Source organism: Delphinus delphis, chromosome 8 (assembly GCF_949987515.2).
Source record: "Delphinus delphis chromosome 8, mDelDel1.2, whole genome shotgun sequence".
Lineage (NCBI taxonomy): Eukaryota > Metazoa > Chordata > Mammalia > Artiodactyla > Delphinidae > Delphinus > Delphinus delphis.
The window spans coordinates 76952643-76974538 of NC_082690.1; the positions used below are offsets into that span (position 1 = coordinate 76952643).

Genomic DNA, 21896 nt, shown 5'->3' on the forward strand with positions numbered 1-21896 from the left:
CAGCTGGGATACATTTATAAAAATTATTGCTCTAACTTTTATTGCTATAACATACCTGTACACACACCTCTCACACACACACATGCATGCATGTATGAAAGACTTTAAAAAATCATGAGTAAAATTACAGAAATGAGAGAATAGAAATATAAAATTATGGAAACATAAAAAGAAAAGATAGACTGCTGAAAACTTTCATGGAAACTTGGACAGACAAAGAGATACCTGAATTCTTGGAGACAAAAGTGAATTTAAGAGCAAAGAAAATCAATATGCGAACTTTGGAAGTTCTTGTCTGAAAATGGTGAATTTGAGCAGTTTCAGGTGATCGTTTCCTAGGGTATTAGTTAGGTGTGGCTTTTATCAAGAGAGTGTGTGTCATCCTCCCTATGGGAACCTCTGGGTGGCCCCATGGAACAGTAGGCTCATTTATAAGTGAACATATGACCAGTCCCTGAAGCAAGGGTGGGTAGACACAGTCAGTGATGAATTGTTTAATTGTTCTGCACTTGGTCTTTAGGAAGACTGAATAATTTGAAAGTGAGCTCCAAACTTCACCTCCTCATATTGGAAAATGAAGGCTTGAAATAGAGTATTCAATAAAGAAAGATTTTTGAGTTCAGAATAGTACAATCTATTTAAAAGATGTAGCAAAGAGTAACTGTGTGGAAGATAAAGATTTTTTTAAAAGCCATATGCAAAAGTAATATTTTTACGTATATATTGGTAAGTGATATTGATGTATATTCTTCTTCTATGCTCTTGAACTGTTTTAATAGCATGAAAAACTGAAAGGAAAAGCAATACATTTGTGCCTCAGAGAAGGTTTTTGGAGACAATGAGGTTTACAAGGAAAGCAGTGACTGGCATTTAATTAGCATGGAGGGAGAAATAGGAAGAACCAGGAAGCGTGATCTTGGAAGGAAAGTTTCTGGAAAAGAAATGCTAAGGCTTTAATTGTAGACTTATAATTGTTCAAGAGTCAGAAAGAACAGGGGAGGATAAAACAAACTATAAGGAAACAATGCAAGTAGCAAAGCTTTGCCCTCCTAAGTTCATGTAGCCATCTTATCTGAGGAAATTGTGATGTTTTTGTTTAATGTTGGGAGAAATCCAAATATGTATAATATGAAAATAACTTTTAAAGTAACATTAGAGGATCAAACGAAATGGTGGTATAAAGGATTTTGTAAACCAAAAAGTCTTAATAAAATGTTAGTAAACATTTGAGATTAGGTAGCCAGGTTGGAACTCAGGTCTGAATACTCTTCCATTATCTACTACTCCTGAAGTATGTCAAAGAGGAAAAAAGATTCATCATTAAATGTGTAGTGATTTCAGGTAACGTTGCATCCTTATATAGTGAAGTGTATGAGAGCCTGCCAGCGAGTTTGCAAAAGAAGAATAAAGTTTTTATAGCAATAATATAATTTTGTGGATAATAAAATATGTTTTCTATGTTGATGTTTTAGAAATTCTATTTTTCCCCTTTTAGTTTTGTTTCCTTAAGTAGCAGAACTGAGGGTTTTAAATTAAATTTTAATTTTTGTAAATATATATATATATAGTTAATAAAGTGGTGCTGTAAGATTTATGTTCAAACACAGCAAACCTGCCCCTTCCCTTTCTACCCTTTTCCATTCTTCTTCTCCCAAATTTTCCCTAGAGGCAGCTAGTTTCACCTCTGGAAGCTGTTTCTTCTTTCATTTGTCTCCAAATTTCTAAGTTATGTAATCATGCTGTTCTTCCTTAGTTTCTAAATTTTAGACGTTTTCTATGGTCTGCTTATAAACCCAAGGTAGCAAGAGCAGGAAGATGACAATTTAGCAATCTGAGGCTTCCGCCTAACCCCCCAACACACATACACTTTCCTTCCTCCTATTTGCCCAGCATCATTGGTGGTACCACAATGTTGGTCAAATCAGTACTGTAGTCAGTATTTACTTTATAATGGTCACGTAAATATTGTAGTGTGCCATGATTACTTTTATTTTTTGTAACCATTTTTATTTTCCTTGAAGTCAATAATGTCTTGTTTTGGGTCCTAAGTGTGACTAAGAACCCCTATCAGATCCCCTGAAAGAACTGTGAAGCCCATCACAATGATCGTGTCACAGGCAGAAGCACCAGTTCATCTGTTGGTTTCATTTCTGGCCTCTCCACATGTGTCCTCCTCCCCCAGACTGGCCTCACAGTGTCATCTGAGACTTTTTTTTTTAACTTGCTTTGATGTTTTTTAAACTTGCTTTGATGGTGGATTCCCTATTTCCTGGATCACGTGTCTTCTGGGGATTACTCCCTTGTATTCTTAGAGCGCACCTGAGAAAATGTAATCATTCATTCACCCAACATATATTTATTCAACATATACTCTGAAACATGCCGTGTTCTGGGAGTTGAGGATATATCAGAGAACAAAACAGATGATCCCTGGCCCCCTTGAGGACCTTATATTCCTGTGAGTGTGCGTGTGTGTGTGTAGGGTCGTCAGATTAAATACAGGATGCTCAATTACAGTTGAATTTCAGATAAACAACAGATACCTTTTAGAATGAGTTTGTTCTAAATATTGCAGGGGACATACTTATACTGAGAGAGTGTTTGTTGCTTATTTGAAATTCAGACTGAACTGGGTGCCCTGTATTTTTATATGATAAATCTGGCAACCCTAGTTGGGACGGATTCTACTGTCTAAACCATAAATATAATAAATATGTAAATTATAGAGCTTGCTAGAAGTGATAAGTTTTGTGTTGGAGTGGGAAAGGAAACGTAGAGCAGGGTAAGGTAGGCTGGGAGTGCCGGGAGCAGAGACTGCAGTTTTAAGAGTCGTTAAGGTCAGCTTACTGAGGAGATGAGAGATTAGCAAGGGCATGAAAGAGGTGCAGAGTTAGCTCTCCAGTTGTCTAGGGGAAATGTTTTCTAGACAGAAGGAACACCAGGTCAAGAATGTGCCTGGAGTAGCCCTGGAGTGTCTGAGAAATAGCAAGGAGGCCAATGTGGCTGCATCAGAGCATATGAAGGGCCCCGTGGTAGCGCATAAAGTCAGAGAAGTAACAGGAGTTCAGGTCACGGAGGAACTTGGAGGCTGTTGGAAGGGCCCTGTAGTGTGTTCCCGGTGAAATGGGAAGCCAGGCAGTGTCTCAAGTGGAGCTGTGACCCAAGGTAACTTCTGTTTGAACAAGATCCCTCTAGTTCCTCTGTTGAGAGTGTACCGAGGGGCAGAACAGGAGCAGGAAAAACATTTGGGAGGTTATTGTGGTAAATCCAGGTGAGACGAAGGAACCTTGGGATGAGGGAGATAGCAGTAGAGACGGTGAGAACAGATTGGATTTGGATTTGGGATGAATTTTTCCTCTAACACTTTATTGTGAAAATATTTCAAAGAGAAGTCAGTACCCATAGAGCTACCATCTGGTTCTACAATGAACACTTTGCTGGACTTGCTTTATCGTGTATCTGTCCATCTTTTCATCCTGTTCCTGAGCCCTAGTCTGGAGCATCTCTGATTCAATTTCTACAAAGAGAAACCTTCAGTCTCCTGCTGTGATGATGTGGTCATTGGCACCATGGAGATAGTCACAGGCATAGCAACTCTGGAGTGGGGTGCAGTAAAAATCTGGGGGCTAACTGATCCTTATACTGATTTTCAGCCATTTCTCTTTTTTTTTCAGCTATATTTCTCTCCTTACCTGATGGAAGTACCTGACGACTTTAAAACCTGAGTTTCCTATAGTTTCAAGGCCTGATCTGACTTGCTTCACTTTGTCAGCTGTCATTTCAAGTTTTTAGTTTCAGCTCTCTCTACCTTCAGTCAGTTATGACTCATTTATCTTTTTTCCATCTTCTAAAACTGTGTTTGACCTTTTTTGTCTACTGTTATATCCTCTTAATTTCTCTTTGCCCTGGTAGCTTTATAACATCTTTATTCCTTGCCTTTCATTTGAATGGGGCTTTGAGAAAAAGGAGACTCAGGTTTTCAAATATTTTGTCAATATAAAAGTTCTGAATATATTTAGTAAAATTTGGTTTTCCACTTTAATGGGTCTACCAATATACTAAAGATACATTAAAAACAGGGGCAAAGCAGTAATTTTTCCAGTGTCTGGATTCCAGACACTGTTGTTACTTTTCAGGACCTGAATTGCCACCTTTGGCAATGTTAACCTTTGGCTCTCCCAGTACTGATTCCAGTCTGTTGGGTTTTGTTATCCGTACGTAGAAGAGAATGGAGTTCACATTGAGTCAGACAAACATGGCCCTGTTTGATTAGTGGAAGGGTTGGGCTTTCATTGCCTCTTGGAGCTCAGCTCCCCTTCCTGAATAGATGTTGCATCTTTGGGGTAGATGAATTCTAGTTTCAGTTGGGTATATACCAGCTACAAATCCTTCCTCTAGACAACTGTTCCCTTTCCGGCACCATCATTTTCCAGCTCGCTGCTTTCACTATGCTGAGTACTCTATTAAATATTTATGGTAACTTTGCCTTCCCTGTCTGAAATGTTGCCATGGACTGGTAATTAGATTGCGGCTAAGGCTTCTTAATTTCCTTTGGTGCAGAACTGGGAAAATGGAGACCTTACATAACGAGGAGATGAGAACTGACAGACAGTTGGCAGTAAGGGCTCCTGCACATATTTCAAGGCAGATGCAAAGGGAACTTTTTACCAGTCAATGGTTACATTCGTCTGCTAGCTGCTCTTCTCATGTTTGCTTCCAGAAAGAAGCTACTGAGAGTCATTTGTCTACATTGAGCCTGGGAATTAAACTTTTTACCCCTCCAGAGGGAAACAACAAAAGCAGGCCAGGAATATTTTTCTGGCCAGCCTCAACAGCCAGAAGGTTTCTGATTCAAGGCCCTGCTCATGCTGGAGGATTGGCTCTCATCATTAGGACACTGCAACAGTTCACCCTTCAAATGAGGGTTCGAGGATTACATTCCCCCTGCCGTAATTTATTACTGAAGACAACAAATCACAAAACTGGGAATCAGGAGACTAGGTCTGTGTTCTTGCTGTGTGTCCATGAGCTACCCACCTAACCTCTTTTTCCCCATTTGTGCAATGGGAACGAATATTAACCTGCCAAACCACTGAGCAGGTGTGATAACAAAATGAAATGATTTAAGTGAAAGTATTCTGCAGGCTGTCAGAGATTTCTGCTCTACAGTTTCCTTTCAGAGTATGGCGCCCAGGGCAAAGCACTCTGGGTATACCTAATTTTCAGTATTTTTTATGGGTTAAACAATCAGGTTCAAATGTAAACAAATCCTTCCAAGCATGTATTAAGTTCCTTTATGTTCTGGGTCTGGGTACATTGAGAGCTGGGCGATATGATCATAAATGGAGACATCATAAATTGACAACACCTATTCCTAAAGAAAAGAGGTTTGTCCGTGGGAAGAGTCTAGGTAAGGACTCAGGCAACCATGACTCCTGGTGAAGCCCCTTTAGAATGTATAGTTAAGGGGTACTGAGTATTGCCTCTGAGGTCAGAGAAACTCAAGTGCAAATCTAAACTTTGTCACTTCCTAGCTAAGTGACTTTGGGCAATTTACTTCACCTTTCTGAGCTATCGTTTTGTCATCTGTAAATGTCGATAATAATGCAAGCCACTTAGAGTTGCTACAAGAAGTAACTGAAATAAAATCCGTAAGAAGCTTATCATCATTATCACAATAACAGTATTATTCTTTTAATAATAATTATGATAACGGCAGGTTGCTATTGAGTATCATGCCCCAGGCAACGTGGCTAAATGCTTGCACATATTAATATCTTTAGCCAAAAAACTCTATAATCATTTTACAGATGAGAAACTGAAGCACAGAGAGATTCAATAAATGTCTTAGGGTTGTACAGCTAGTTAGTGTTAACCATACCTAGGCAGTCTGGTAAAGACAAAACAGATGGTAGCTTCTGCTCTGGTGACTGTAGTTCAAATCTCTGAAGCGTTATTTAGGAAAAGGGCGTAATAAACAAAAGGATGGTTAGGTAGATAAAAATGAGACAATAAACGTGAAAAATTCTTTGTAAACAATAATTCCAGAAGCTTGTTTATTTGGGTAGTATTTAACCATTTATAATTTCAAGTAGCTAGAGATGTTGAGAGGAATCCCCAACCTTTGACAAAAAGGAGCCTTCCTATGTCACCTGTGGTTAACAGAGCCTCCGCTGCCCTATTCACAGGCGACCTCAACACGTATCTTGAAAATGCAGGTTTCAGCCTTTCAACTAGGGATTGAACACCTGCCATCTTACTCCTCCAGGTGTCAGGGTACCTTAGGCAGAGAGCTGAATTCCCAGTTGCCCAATTTTCAGCGTATGCCATTTCAATATAACATTAGATGATGACAGAATCTGTTGTCCTATAAATTAATTTAACACTCTTTCTCTGGATGACTGCATTCTAAAAACAATATTTTCACTCAAGTTATGAGGGCTTGTAAAAGCATACAGAGAGCAGGGTTGGAAACATATGATGTCCCAGGAAGCCAAACTGATCTAAATTTAGGTGGATTGTCTCCTCTCCTCAGTCCGTGTCAGAGATGGTTGCCTCTTAGAAGGATGGCTCAGGTGGAGAGCAGTTCACAGATTGGGCAGAAATATGAGCCACTGTGGTCAGTTAAGTGGGGAAGGGCTTAATGAGAGTGGCCCCAAACACTTAAGCATTGAAAGAGAAAGAGGAGGGGTTGAAATTTTTATCAAGTGATTTGTTACTATAGTGAACTATATTTTAAAAAAATATGCATTCCTGGTGTTATGAGAATTTGTGAAGGGAGATAACGAAGAGAATAATATTTTGGATTCATTCAGGACGCTTTCTTCTTCTCTCCTTCTTTCCCCTTCTCCTTTCTCTCTCTTCTGTCCATTGCTCTATTGATTCTCAATACAATCTCCCCCTTTTAAATATGATCCCTGTTAAAGCTTCCTTCTCTGACCCAAAATCTGTCTCTCTCAGAGGAATTCTTTAAACAATGTTTGATGTGGATTATCGTTCACATCCTGGTTTTTTTTTTTTTTTAGACTCTTCCTTCTAAAGACAAAGCATTTCATCTTTTCTTTTTTCTTATCTTTCCATATGTGATGTTTTACATAGCACATATGGTAATAGTTGCCAGGTACCCTTTAGAGAGGTCAGAAAGATGGACAAGAAATAAGGCAACAAAGTATTGTAGGTGCTTTGCTTGGGGTCTGTGCAGGAAAATCTCAAGGTCCAAAGAAGGTAATCTAAATGTCAGAGAGTGCAAAAATATTCCATAAAGGCAGTGATGCCTGGGTGGAGCATTAGTAGATGTTAACATTGTTCATTCATCCATTTAACAAGCATTTATTGAGTGCCTGTTATGTACTTTTCACTGCCCTAGGCCCTCAGGGCATAAAATTTAGCAAGGAATAACCTTGTCTGGCACTCAACAAATATTTGTTGAATGGCCAATGGAAGAGACTCACTTTAATTCACCTGGTGAATGTGGAACAATTCTCTGCATGTAGAAAGGGATGAAACTTTCAGGGGATTCTAAGGAGTTCAGAATATTTGTTGGGTAAATAATTTGGAAGGTGGTCATGGGTACAGAAAGGTAGGGCCACAGTATAGCGCATAGTTGTGCAGTGTGCAACCTGCACAACAGTATGTGATCATTAAGGCATAATGAGAAAGAAGGTGGGAAAGGAACTGGACTGTGAAGTGCTTGGTGTCTCAGGGTGGTTGTTCTCATGGGGGCAGGAGAGGGACGGAGGTAGGGGAAGGGATATCAGAAACACTGGCAAATTGTTTCCTCAAATTATGTGTTCTTCTGCCCACCCTAGAGATGCAGATCCTGCCCCATCCCTACACGCACAAGCACACATACACATGCATGCTCGCACGCTCACACCCTTGCTTTCCCAGAATCTTTGCCATGGGCTTTTGTTCTGATGAGAAAGAGTCATATTCCTCAGATGGACTGGAACTAAAAATGGCTGAGGAACACTGCAGACAATGGAGAACCACTCACAGGTCCACTGCAAGGCAGTAGCCTGATCAGATTTTGCTTTTTCAAAGATCACTCTGGCACTGGAGTGGAGGGTGGATTAGTGAAGTGTGAGAGATGATGAGGGCATCCTGCTGGAAAGCTTTCACATCCTCCGGGTCTAATGACATTTGTATTCAGAGCACTAGAGAGACACTCCTGCTTCCCTGCATTTTCAAGTTCACCGGCAAAAGACTCAAATCAGAATGAAAGAGATGTGTCAGTGTTTTGCTGAGAAGGTGGTGACACCTGAAGCATTTCATAGGAATTATGATATAGGACAGATGTGAACATGCAAGCAGATCTGTGCTGGGGAATTAATAAAATAAAGCTATCAAATATGGACCTAAAGCATTTAACTTTAAATTCTGCATACCTAAAAGACATTTCCTGTTAGTTAGTTATTTTTGTTGGTGGTATTTTGCTTGTTTTTTGTTTGTATAATATAAATTTATACAACCTGGTCACCTTAAAAACCAAATACATTACCAGTAAATCCATAATATTTCCTGGCTCTCTTATGTGACCATTTTTTTCATTTAGTAAAACATATGATTTTCTGTGATCCATACATAAATATCAGCTCTGCCTTGTCAACAAAAAGTGAGTCGATGTAATTCTGATTAATGTGCCCAAGAAGAAGAAAAATACATATTTTTTCTTGCTTTGAGTTCTTAACAACTGCACATAATGTGATTGCAGTCTGTCTCTCCAATAATTAGAAAGGAAAAAAATCTTCTTCCTGAAGTCCTGTTATCACACATCATAAGAGCCAGACCACTAGACCCCCTGATACCGCAGTGATCTCAGAATTTGTAGGAAGCTATTGATTAATCATTTCTACAACGTTTTGGATTTTCCATTATGTTGTAAGTTGATATAAGAGAATTAACTTATTTCCTTTCAACCCATTTGTTTCTTTAAATTAAGTATCTGGATGAGTTACAGAATTTGTTGTTTATGGGATAGTTTGTTACCTTACTATGTTAGGAAAATAAGATTGAAAGGTGGTACTAGAAAGTGGGCTTTAGGTAAACATAGTGTAGCCTGACAAGATGTGCACTGAATCCAGTAAATCAAAAGACTTACCTGACATGTTATAAACCACTACTGGGTCAATATATTAAGTGATTCATCCACCTTTCAAGATTGGATTCATTTTTAGAATAATAATTTTTGGAAGAGTATAGCTGTTCAATTGTAAGGCCATGTACTAGATTGGGAGTAAAGGAGGTGTGATTTCTAGCCTGGCTCTGGGAACCCCCTGTGTGACCCTGTGTCTGCCAGTTTGTACATCTGTGAAATGACAGCATTGCCAATGACCTCAATTTTTTTATCCTCCTTAATTCAAGAAGGCATATTTGTAGATTATCTGGCACATAGTAGGTGCTCTCATATTATGACTCTGTGTCAACTAAGAAAAAAGTTTCCCTTTTGCTGGCACAAGAGAAGAGACCCACTAAGAAAACAACACGTAGTTAAATATCATAATAGAACAAAGGCAGAAATCAAAATGCCCTTGGTAAGAATGGGAGTTCTTTTTCCCATTATTAGAAGAAATTATTAAAAAACATAACTTTAAGACCTACTGATTCTTTTCCCTGGGCAAAGTATGTATGTCACTCATAGACATCAAAAAAAAAAAAATGTTTACAATAACCCAGATCTGCTTATGAAACTTCATTAAGGCCTTTGGGAGAAATGTTGAGACAAGATTTTTGTTATTTTGTTCTTTTCCCCTTCAGCATTGAGAAATGTTGCTAAATTGGTAAAGAATCTTTTTCCCTTTGTTAGAATCAGGGGCATGGTGAGGAATGAGGTCAGCTGTAGAAAATAGCAATGTTAGAATAAGCCTAATATGCAAAAACTACTGCTTTGCAATGTGCAGTGTTGGGGAATATTTGTAGCAACTCTAACTTATTTTTCTTTACTCAAGAGAAGTGCAACTAGCACAGGGAGATCAGCTTGATGCTTTGTGATGACCTAGACAGGTGGGATAGGGAGGGTGGGAGGGAGGCTCAAGATGGAGGGGAGATGGGGATATATGTATACACATAGCTGATTCACTTTGTTGTGCAGCAGAAACTAACACAACATTGTAAAGCAATTATACTCCAATAAAGCAATTATACTCCAATAAAGATATTTAAAAAAGAGAAAAATGCAACAAACAACATAGAAAACTACACTGAATACTCAATTCACATGTATATTAGCCCTATTAGCCAAAATGAGTTATCTTTTGGGATGGAGAACACAAAATTGTTCAACATTGTGAAGCATTAAAAATAAAGGAACTGTAAAATGCACACTGAACAGAGAATCAAAGCCCAGCTCTCCTTATGCCAACAGATACCTATAAATATATTTTATTGTATTACCTGTACTTGACACATATTTATTTCTGAAATAATTAGGGCCACTTAGAGGATAACCTTCTTAAATTAAATGCAATATTTATTTAAAGTTTATTAGGACATAAAACTAAAAATAAATAAATAAATCATTTTATGTGAGCATTTAATCTGCTTAAGCAACTTATAACTATTCCTGACATTGGTAATTCCTTGCCTGTGCTAAATTATCACTTGTAAGTAACTAAACAGGTATGAAAATCTAAATCTAGGAGCTTTACAGAATAAGTGGATATGGTATAATAGACAAAAACAAAAGGATTCTTGTCCCAGTTCTGCCACTGATTTGTTGTGTGATCTTGCACAAGTTGTTTAAGAGCATCAGTTCTTCTAAGAGCATCAGTTTTACTATCTATAAAATGAGAGTAATACTGATACTGATATCTTACATTAGGCAAAGTAAGTAGTATGGAAAGATACATGAAAAGGAGTACTATATGGTTACACTATTGACGCTGTTCTGAGATCACATATGTGAGAGTCCAAACATGAGAAGTACATCATCACTCTTTTCAGAGAGCGCCATATTATTAAAAGGGGCATACAGGTAAATTAATAGTTACAATTCGGTAGAATGAGCAAAGCAGTGAAATCATGTGTAAACTAAACAGCACATGTCAAGGAAGGATTCCCTTATCCATGAGGGGTATGACCCTGGAAGATTTTTTCAGGTGGAGGTGATGCTTGAATTGGGAAAATGTTTATGGTCCTGGTGAGCAGGGAGGGAAGAACAGAAAGGACGTTCCACATTTAGGGGCAAATGTGCAAAAAGCATGAAAGAAAGAGTATGTTATCTGGGAATATAGAACTACAAGTATTCATGGGTCCCAGGGCTCAGGGAAGGGATGAGGCTGGCAGGAGTGGTCACGGAGAGTAACATATGCAAATAAAGTGACTCACCCTACAGGAGAGAGGGAGGTCGTGAGAGTATTTAGGCAGGACACGATCACACTTGCACTTATGGAATTCCATTTGGTGGCAGTTTACTAAATGGATTGGACACACAGCAAGCCTGGAGGCAGTGAGCCCTCTACAATAGACCAGGGAAAGATGAATTCCTGAACTAAGCAGTGGCAATGGTAGCAAAAATCCTGAGAAACATGTAGTGGGAAATGAATGTTTTTGGTATCTGACTAGGTACGGAGGTTGCTCATGTCACCAACCCTATGATGAAAGACCTGTGGGGCCCTAGTGGAAGGAAGAGGGCAGGTTGCCTTCGCATTTGGAAGCTCCAGGAAGAAACAAGGGCTAGAGTTATAGTTTGGGGACGCAAAAGTAGATGGCAGTGAAAACCATGAGGTTGCAAATAGAGAGTGGTTAGACTGAGAAAAGCAGTAGAGAAAGGACAGATAACTTCAGAATCCTCTGGAAAAGCAAAACTTAAAAATAAGTAGAAGAAATACAACTTGTGAAGGAAGCAGAGAGAGAACCCTCAGGTAGGTATCAGGACATCCAGGAAAGAGAGTCTTGTCATGGAGAGTAAAAGAGTAGGGAGTTTCAAGGAAGGAGTGTCAGTACTATCAGATACCTTATTGAATGATCAAAGAAGACAAGGATTAGGGACAGTCCACTGGATTTGATAATTCTAGAAGTCATCTGGTTTTCTTTCTCATGCAGTCAGTTAAGCAGAAGCAATGCCTACTGTTGGTTGGACAGTAAATAGGAAATTAGAAGTGAAAACATTGAGTGTAAACTTAACTGTCAGGAAGCTCAGGTGTAAGGAGAAGGTATGAGAGCAAAGTAGACTGGGATGAAAGAAGAAGAGTTTTCTTTGCACAAGAGTGGGAGGGGCTTGGATACGTTTATTTCCTAAAGGGTAAGGACCATTATACACTAAATTGGAAAGAGAGAGAAGAGGGATGAGATGTTTGATGTAGCTGGGTTCTTCATGAGCGGAAATGGGGATTAGGACGGGGCGGGGGTGGGGGGGGAGGACTTGACCTTGAACAGAAGGACTTATTTATGTGACAAGAAAGGCAGGGTAAAGGATAAATATAGGTTGGAGTGAATTAGCCGGTGGAGGTACCAAGAGAGACGAAGCCATGCCTGACAAAGATGAAGTCATGGTAGACTGATGAGGATGAAATGGGTAGTGTACTTGAGAATAATAGAGAGGAATAAGAAATGGGACTGACCAAAACAAAAAATAAAAGGCTCAGTTAATTGCACTTGGTCTAATGTCACTAATCTCTGAGGTGGAAGGAGTTCTTCCCGAAGAGCTCAGCAGCTCAGCCCTGATATAGGAAGAAGATTATACACTTAATCCAAGGTTGGAGTTTGACACGGTAAATGCTGTGAAGGGAAGGAAGGGTTGAGAGCAATTTAGTTCATAGCAGGTTGATTTGCTTTTAGGTTAAACAATAGGGATTTTGTTTATGGACATGAGGTTGGCATTCGTTTCTTCCTTTACTTTTCTTGAGACTGAGCATGTTCTAAGAAAAGGCATGGAATTTAAATCTCTACAATCAGGCTATAGGAATACCTGTAGCTCTTATACCTTAATCCCATGCTTGAAACTTGTCCAGTTTGACCATTGGCTTTGTTTGGGAAGTTATACGTTGCTGATTAGCTATAGGAAGATTCTGGAAGATGAGATGAGCAGAAATTTAATTCCTATGTTACTCACATTCAGAATGACTCTGTCTCATGTTGAATCCACTTTGCATTGTCCTATGGATTCATTAAAGAATCCGCAAGCAGAGTTTTTACCTTCATGATCATATACTCCAGGCTGAAAAGCATTTCTGTCACTGTTTCCCAGAGTTCACTAATTGTTTAAAGACTCTTCTGGCTGGCGGTTCTTTCTGGTTGAAACAGCCTGCTTACAGTCAAGTGAACTTGGGCATTCTGCCAGGGACATTCATACCAAGGACGTTTAGAGACAATTCTTAAATGTAATTTACAGGGCTAGGAGGTACCAGAACTTCAACAATAGGCAAAAGCAGTGCTCTTGGAACAATGGGAGAAAGGGTCAAAGTGCTATTTTGACCCTGGCCTTTGCAGTTTTTGTCCCAGTAACTCCCAAGTTTTGAAAACAGGAAATAGAGGCACACCCAGGAACTTGTGGCAATGAAAATAGGCCCGTAAAATTATAAAAGCCTTGATGGATTTTATAAGGAGGAACCGTTGTGGGAAGAGTACTAGACTGGGAGTCAGGAAATCACATTAAAGATCTGGGCCTCAGTATCTCCATCCTAAACAACAGGAACATGGGACCACTGGCGGACCTGGGGAGGCAGAATGGTTATAAGCTAAATCCTGACTCCTCTTATATGCTTTATATTTCATGGGTTCCCACTGAGATTTTATTTAATGAGTAGATGCTGGTGCTAAAATAAGTTTGAAGCCTTCTTGTTAGAAAATGTTTCCCCAGGTCCTTTCTATTCTAAAATTCTAATATTCTAAGTGAGAATAACCAGTATAGTTACACTTAATTCTCATGAGTCTAATAGTTTTAATTATTGTTATTCAGCACATTTTTATTACTTTCCACGATATTTGATTTTGAAAACTGCCTTATGTCAACCCCATGTTTCAGGATTTCATACCTTGAGCCTATGGATGGATTTTGGGGAGTCTGTGAAAGCCCTAAATATATATGCAATATTTTGTGGGTACAGGCATACAGAAAGAGAATCCAAAACTTTCATCAGAATCTCAACAGCTAAGGCCAAAGTCTTCCCCCACTGGATAGGAGTCAAAAAAATCCAGATCTGAAGGTAACACAGAGTGAGAGAAATTCAGAGAGATTTCATAGGCTCTACCATGAAAAGTACTTACCAAACCCCTCCCAAACCTATATTCCCTTCCCAAGATTACATTGCCACTCTGTGTTCATCGTATTTCGGGCAGGGGAGAGGTCTTTGGTGAAGGTGCGACATTCCCCCTTATTCTTACATTTTGTGATATTTGAAAGAAGCCAAGATCAAATGTTTGGCTCCCTGTGCCAATCCTCCACAACTCGGACATGTTTTTACTAGGTAGAAAGAACCACATATTCTTCACCTTTTCAATCTGTAGCCTTGTTAACCCTGGAGCTCTAGATGGTTCATGGCCCTGAAGGTAAGGGTTTTGTTTTTTTTGTTTTTGTTTTGTTTCTAAAGAAGTATTCTATCGTAATTAAGAAGAATGAGAGTAAAGACAACATAAATGTTTGGCCATTCCATAATATCTTTCCTTGAAAGCCTCAGACAGTGACTAGGGAAGATTTCAGTTTTTCTGAGTGCATTTTCAATTCTATTTTGCATTGAGTATTTGTGTGATTATTAACTTTATATTCCAAAAATAGATAAACAACAAGGATTTACTGTATAGCACAGGGACTACACTCAGTATCTTGTAATAAACTATAATGGGATAGAATTGAAAAGAAAAGAATATATATACATATATATGTATAAACGAATCACTTTGCTGCACACCAGAAACTAACAATATTGTAAATCAACTATACTTCAATTAAAAAAAGCTATATTCCATAGCAGGCATTTCCATGGTCTTTTAAGTCCTGGTTCAGAGGGGAATAACCCAGTGGGGAGAACAGAGCTCTGATCTGAGGCAGCAAGCAGGAAATTGGGCAATGATGAGGCTGTGATGCAAAATCAGGTGTCAGTGTCAGCAAGGAGCCTCTAGACTCGCTGAACCAAGCAAGGGATTGTACCTACACCCTGATTCCCACAGCAGGGCAAAGCAGGATCCTGGGGATATGTACCATGCATGATCCACTTGCATGGGAAAAACAAAGCTTCTCTCATAAACTGTATGCTAACTCAGACACTGTGCAAGAAGTGGAAGGACAATAGGGGCTTGAAAAACAAAACAGAAAACAATAACGCTAGAGCTGGAAGCTGATTTGAGATACTGCAAGAATTCTCAGAATTTAACTCTTTTGCTCTCTTTTCATTCCAGATGCTGCACAACAAGCATGTCATGGTCCGTGTGGGAGGAGGTTGGGAAACTTTTGCAGGGTATTTGTTGAAACACGACCCCTGCCGGATGCTGCAGATCTCCCGTGTGGATGGCAAGACATCCCCCATCCAGAGCAAATCTCCAACCCTCAAGGACATGAATCCAGATAATTACCTGGTGGTCTCTGCCAATTATAAGGGAAAGAAGGAAATTAAATGAAACTAGTTGGTCACTACAAGGGGACTCTCATAATGGCCTGTATCCACATCTCCAGTAGTCAGTTTAGTTCACATGCTCTGAAAATTACTTTGGAAAAAGACATAACAGATAGAAAGACGTCATCATGTTGAAACATGCTCAAAGAGTAGCACTATTTATTTTGAACGCTTCTGTAGAAAATGACCTATTAAAAGAAATTATCAACTCAGATTTAAATTAGACAAATTGTAGGCAAATCATTGTTTCTCAATATGTGAACATGGTATTTAGAACACATTACTAGCAATACAATTCTAGCTAAAGATAAAAATTATTAGAAGAAAATAGGATTTACAGTTAAGTCAACAGAAAGTGCCTGCCTAATGTGTACAGAATAACAACACCCCAGACATTTTTTATAATTGCAGGATTTTTAAGCTGATTTTTTAAAAGTGACAATTAGTGTGATGATGTGCTACTAAAAATATCCAACAGCACTATAAATTAAAGTACAGTGTATCTACGACAGTAATACGTTACTGGAAAGGCCACTTCAGAAAAGTTTACATTCACTTGGAAGAATGCCTTAAAGTTTATCCCTTATCTCTGAACAAACACCTGGGGCACTTTTGGAAGTTTTCACTGCACCCCTTAGAGAATGGCTTATGAGTTGTTTACACACTCCTAGACACGTGGCTGTGTTGAGACTGAGTGTAATTCACACACATAAGCTGACATACGTTTATATTTTGAAAGAGTAAATTGTACAGTCAAATGTCCATTGACTTCATGTAATTTCAAAGCATTTTCTTATTATATCTTTAGTTAATCCAACTTTGCTGTGCTGTCTAGTAAAGTAATTTCACTGTAGCTAATAATGTTACAGACTTATGTATACCCTTGTATACCTAGGACAGGGCTGTTTTGTACCCATAAACAGCAAAATATTGTCCTCACTGATTGAAGAATTAAAAAGATGTTAAAAAATTTTACCTGTCTCTATATCAATGCTTCATTCTGAAATAAAGATCATATTCAAATGGCAACGTCCCCTGGGAGTTAAAGGAAGTGTCAAATTATGGTTACCTAGCACTTCTTCACTTTGGATAGCTGAGTGGTGCTGGTGTTTGTTTTCCTTAGCAGAGAGTCTAGGTTTTATCATAAACAGTACTTTAAGGGCTTCCCTGAAATAAAAAGTATAGGCAAAATTAATTTGTCATTTCCTCATTTTTCAACAAAGACAAAATCCACCTTTCTTGCTCCAGAAAGTCAGGGAGGAAGTATTTCAGTTTGTCACATGAATGATTTAATCAAAGCAGACACAACCTTTTTTTTTTGCTTTTGGTATTTATTGAATTTTATTTATTGCTTTTATACAGCAGGTTCTTATTAGTCATCAATTTTATACACCTCAGTGTATACATGTCAATCCCAACCTCCCAATTCATCACACCCCCACCCCCACCCCCACCACCCGCCGTTTTCCCCCCTTGGTGTCCATACGTTTGTTTTCTACATCTGTGTCTCAGTTTCTGCCCTGCAAATCGGTTCATCTGTACCATTTTTCTAGGTTCCACATATATGCGTTAATATACGATATTTGTTTTTCTGACTTCCTGCACTCTGTATGACAGCCTCTAGGTCCATCCACGTCTCTACAAATGACCCAATATCTTTCCTTTTTATGGCTGAGTAATATTCCATTGTATATATGCACTACATCTTCTTTATCCATTCGTCTGTCGATGGGCACTTAGATTGCTTCCATGACCGGGCTATTGTAAACAGCCCTGCAATGGACATTGGAGTGCATGTGTCTTTCTGAATTATGGTTTTCTCAGGGTATATGCCCAGTAGAGGGATTGCTGGATCATATGGTAATTCTATTTTTAGTTTTTTAAGGAACCTCCATACTGTTCTCCATAGTGGCTGTATCAATTTACATTCCCACCAACAGTGCAAGAGGGTTCCCTTTTCTCCACACCCTCTCCAGCATTTGTTGTTTGTAGATTTTCTGATGATGCCCATTCTAACTGGTGTCAGGTGATACCTCATTGTAGTTTTGATTTGCATTTCTCTAATAATTAGTGATGTTGAGCTGATTTTCATGTGTCTCTTGGTCATCTGTATGTCTTCTTTGGAGAAATGTGTGTTTAGGTCTTCTGCCCATTTTTTGATTAGGTTGTTTGTTTTTTTAATATTGAGCTGCATCAGCTGTTTATACATTTAGGAGATTAATCCTTTGTCCGTTGATTCGTTTGCAAATAATTTCTCCCATTCTGTTGGTTGTCTTTTCGTCTTGTTTATAGTTTCCTTTGCTGTGCAAAAGCTTTTAAGTTTCATTAGGTCCCATTTGTTTATTTTTGTTTTTATTTCCATTACCCTAGGAGGTGGGTCAAAAAGGATCTTGCTGTGATTTATGTCAAGGAGTGTTCTTCCTATGTTTTCCTCTAAGAGTTTAATAGTATCCAGTCTTACATTTAGGTGTTTAATCCATTTTGAGTTTATTTTTGTGTATGGTGTTAAGGAGTGTTCAAATTTCATTCTTTTACATGTAGCTGTCCAGTTTTCCATCACCACTTATTGAAGAGAATGTCTTTCTCCATTGTATGTCCTTGCCTCCTTTGTCATAGATTAGTTGACCAAAGGTGCATAGGTTTATCTCTGGGCTTTCTATCCTGTTCCATTGATCTATATCTCTGTTTTTATGCTGGTACCATATTGTCATGATGACTTATCTTTGTAGTATAGTCTAAAGTCAGGGAGTCTGATTCTTCCAGCTCTGTTTTTTACCCTCAAGGTTGCTTTGGCTATTCAGAGTCTTTTGTGTCTCCATAGAAATTTTAAGATTCTTTGTTCTAGTTCTGTGAAAAATACCATTGGTAGTTTGATAGGGATTACATTGAATCTGTAGATTGCTTTGGGTAGTCTAGTCATTTTCACAATATTGATTCTTCCAATCCAAGAACATGGTATATCTCTCCATCTGTTTGTAACATCTTTGATTTCTTTCATCAATATCTTATAGTTTTCTGAGTACAGGTCTTTTACCTCCTTAGGTAAGTTTATTCCTAGGTATTTTATTCTTTTTGTTGCAATGGTGAATGGGATTGTTTCCTTAATTTCTCTTTCTGATTGTTTGATGTTAGTGTATAGGAATGCAAGAAATTTCTGTGCATTAATTTTGTATCCTGCTACTTTACCAAATTCATTGATTAGCTCTAGTAGTTTCCTGGTGTCATCTTTAGGATTCTCCATGTATAGTATCATGTCACCTGCAAACAGTGACAGTTTTACTTCTTCTTTTCCAATTTGTATTCCTTTTATTTCTTTTTCTTCTTTGATTGCCATGACTAGGACTTCCAAAACTATGTTGAAAAATAGTGGTGAGAGTGGACATCCTGTGTTGTTCCTTATCTTAAAGGAAATGCTTTCATTTTTTCACCATTGAGAATGATGTTTGCTGTGGGTTTGTCATATATGGCTTTTAGTATGTTGAGGTAGGTTCTCTCTATGCCCACTTTCTGGAGAGTTTTTATCATAAGTGGGTGTTGAATTTTGTCAAAAGCATTTTCTGCATCTATCGAGATGATCATATGGTTTTTATTCTTCAGTTTGTTAATATGGTGTATCACATTGATTGATTTGCATATACTGAAGAATCCTTGCATCCCTGGAATAAATTCCACTTGATCATGGTGTATGATCCTTTTAATGTGTTGTTAGATTCTGTTTGCTAGTATTTTGTTGAGGATTTTTGCATCTTTGTTCATCAGTGATATTGGTCTGTAATTTTCTTTCTTTTTTGTAGTATCTTTGTCTGGTTTTGGTATCAGGGTGATGGTGGCCTCATAGAATGGTATGGGAGTGTTCTTTCCTCTGCAATTTTTTAGAAGCATTTGAGAAGGTTGTGTGTTAGCTCTTTTCTAAATGTTTGATAGAATTCACCTGTGAAGCCATCTGGTCCTGGACTTTGTTGGAAGATTTTTAGGTCACAGTTTCAGTTTCATTACTTGTAATTGGTCAGTTCATATTTTCTATTTCTTCCTGGTTCAGTGTTGGAAGGTTATACCTTTCTAAAAATTTGTCCATTTCTTCCAGGTTTTCCATTTTATTGGCATAGAGTTGCTTGTAGTAGTCTCTTAGGATGTTTTGTATTTCTACAGAGTCTGTTGTAACTTCTTTTTCGTTTCTAATTTTATTGATTTGAATCCTCTCCCTATTTTTCTTGATGAGTCTGGCTAAAGGTTTATCAATTTTGTATATCTTCCCAAAGAACCAGCTTTTAGTTTTATTGACCTTTGCTATTGTTTTCTTTGTTTCTATTTCATTTATTTCTGATCTAATCTTTATGATTTCTTTCCTTCTACTAACTTAGGGTTTTGTTTGTTCTTCTTTCTCTCGTTCCTTTAGGTGTGAGGTTAGATTATTTATTTGAGATTTTTCTTGTTTCTTGAGGTAGAGTTGTATTGCTATAAACTTCCCTCTTAGAACTGCTTTTGCTGCATCCCATAGGTTTTGGATCATTGTGTTTTTGTTGTCATTTGTCTCTAGGTATTTTTTGATTTCCTCTTTGATTTCTTCAGTGATATCTTGGTTATTTACTAATATATTGTTTAGCCTCCATGTGTCTGTTTTTTATGGTTTTTTTCCCCTGTAGTTTATTTCTAATCTCATAGCGTTCTGGTCAGAAAAGATGCTTGATATGATTTCAATTTTCTTAAATTTACCAAGGCTTGATTTGTGACCCAAGATGTGATCTATCCTGGAGAACATTCCATGTGCACTTGAGAAGAAAGTGTAATCTGCTGTTTCAGTTGGAATGTCCTGTAAATATCAATTAAATCTATCTGGTCTATTGTGTCATTTAAACCTTGTGTTTCCTTATTAATTTTCTGTTTGGATGATCTGTCGTTTGGTGTAAGTGACATGTTAATGTCCCCCACTATTATTGAGTTATTGTCAATTTCCTCTTTTATAGCTGTTAGCCTTTGCCTTATGTGTTGTGGTGCTCCTATGTTGGGTGCATATCTATTTAGAATTGTTATATCTTCTTCTTGGATTGATCCCTTGATCATTATGTAGTGTCCTTCCTTGTCTCTTGTAACATTCTTTTCTTTTTTTTTTTTTTTTGCCTTACGTGGGCCTCTCACTGTCATGGCCTCTCCTGTTGCGGTGCACAGGTTCCGGACGTGCAGACTCAGTGGCCATGGCTCACGGGCCCAGCCACTCCACAGCATGTGGGATCACCCCATTCTTTTATTTTAAAGTCTATTTTATCTGATATGAGTATTGCTACTCCAGCTTTCTTTTGATTTCCATTTGCATGGAATATCTTTTTCCATCCCCTCACTTTCAGTCTGTATGTGTCCCTAGGTCTGAAGTGGGTCTGTTGTAGACAACATATATATGGGTCTTATTTTTGTATCCATTCAGCAAGCCTGTGTCTTTTGGTTGGAGCATTTAATCCATTCATATTTAAGGTAATTATCGATATGTATGTTTCTATGACCATTTTCTGAATTGTTTTGGGTTTGTTTTTGTAGGTCCTTTTCTTCTCTTGTGTTTCCCACTTATAGAAGTTCCTTTAGCATTTGTTGTAGAGCTGGTTTTGTGGTGCTGAATTCTCTTAGCTTTTGTTTGTCTGTAAAGCTTTTGATTTCTCTGTCAAATTTGAATGAGATCCTTGCCTGTAGAGCAATCTTTGTTGTAGGTTCTGCCCTTTCATCACTTTAAATATACTGTGCCGCTCCCTTCTGGCTTGTAGAGTTTCTGCTGAGAAATCAGTTGTTAACCTTATGGGAGTTCCCTTGTATGTTATTTGTCATTTATCCCTGTTGCTTTTGATAATTTTTCTTTGTCTTTAATTTTTGTCAACTTGATTACTATGTGTCTTGGCATATTTCTCCTTGGGTTTATCCTGTATGGGACTCTCTGTGCTTCCTGCATTTGGGTGGCTATTTCCTTTCCCATGTTAGGGAACTTTTTGACTATTATCCCTTCAAATATTTTCTCATGTCCTTTCTCCCTCTCTTCTCCTTCTGGGACCCCTATAATGCGAATGTTAGTGCTTTTAACATTGTCCCAGAGGTCTCTTAGGGTGTCTTCATTTATTTTCATTCTTTTTTCTTTATTCTGTTCTGTGGCATTGAATTCCACCCTTCTCTCTTCCTGGTCACTTATCCGTTCTTCTGCCTCAGTTATTCTGCTATTGATTCCTTCTTGTGTATTTTTCACTTCAGTTATTGTATTGTTTATCTCTGTTTATTTGTTCTTTAATTCTTCTAGGTGTTTATTCTTTAATTCTTCTAGGTCTTTGTTAAACATTTCTTGCATCTTCTCCATCTTTGCCTCCATTCATTTTC

General features: G+C 38.2%; 1 protein-coding gene across 3 annotated transcripts in view; it reads left to right on the top strand.

Annotated features, from left to right (window-relative positions):
• Positions 1-16734, top strand: part of GAS2 (growth arrest specific 2) — a 124866-nt gene extending 108132 nt beyond the window's left edge. The window contains exon 9 of one of the 3 annotated variants that reach the window (XM_060018613.1): positions 15334-16734. In XM_060018613.1, coding sequence (XP_059874596.1) covers positions 15334-15552 — 219 coding nt within the window. In that variant the 3' untranslated portion in view covers positions 15553-16734. The remainder of the gene's footprint in view (positions 1-15333) is intronic. The other 2 variants (XM_060018611.1, XM_060018614.1) reach the window with 2 other exon arrangements.
• The last annotated feature ends 5162 nt before the right edge of the window (positions 16735-21896 follow it).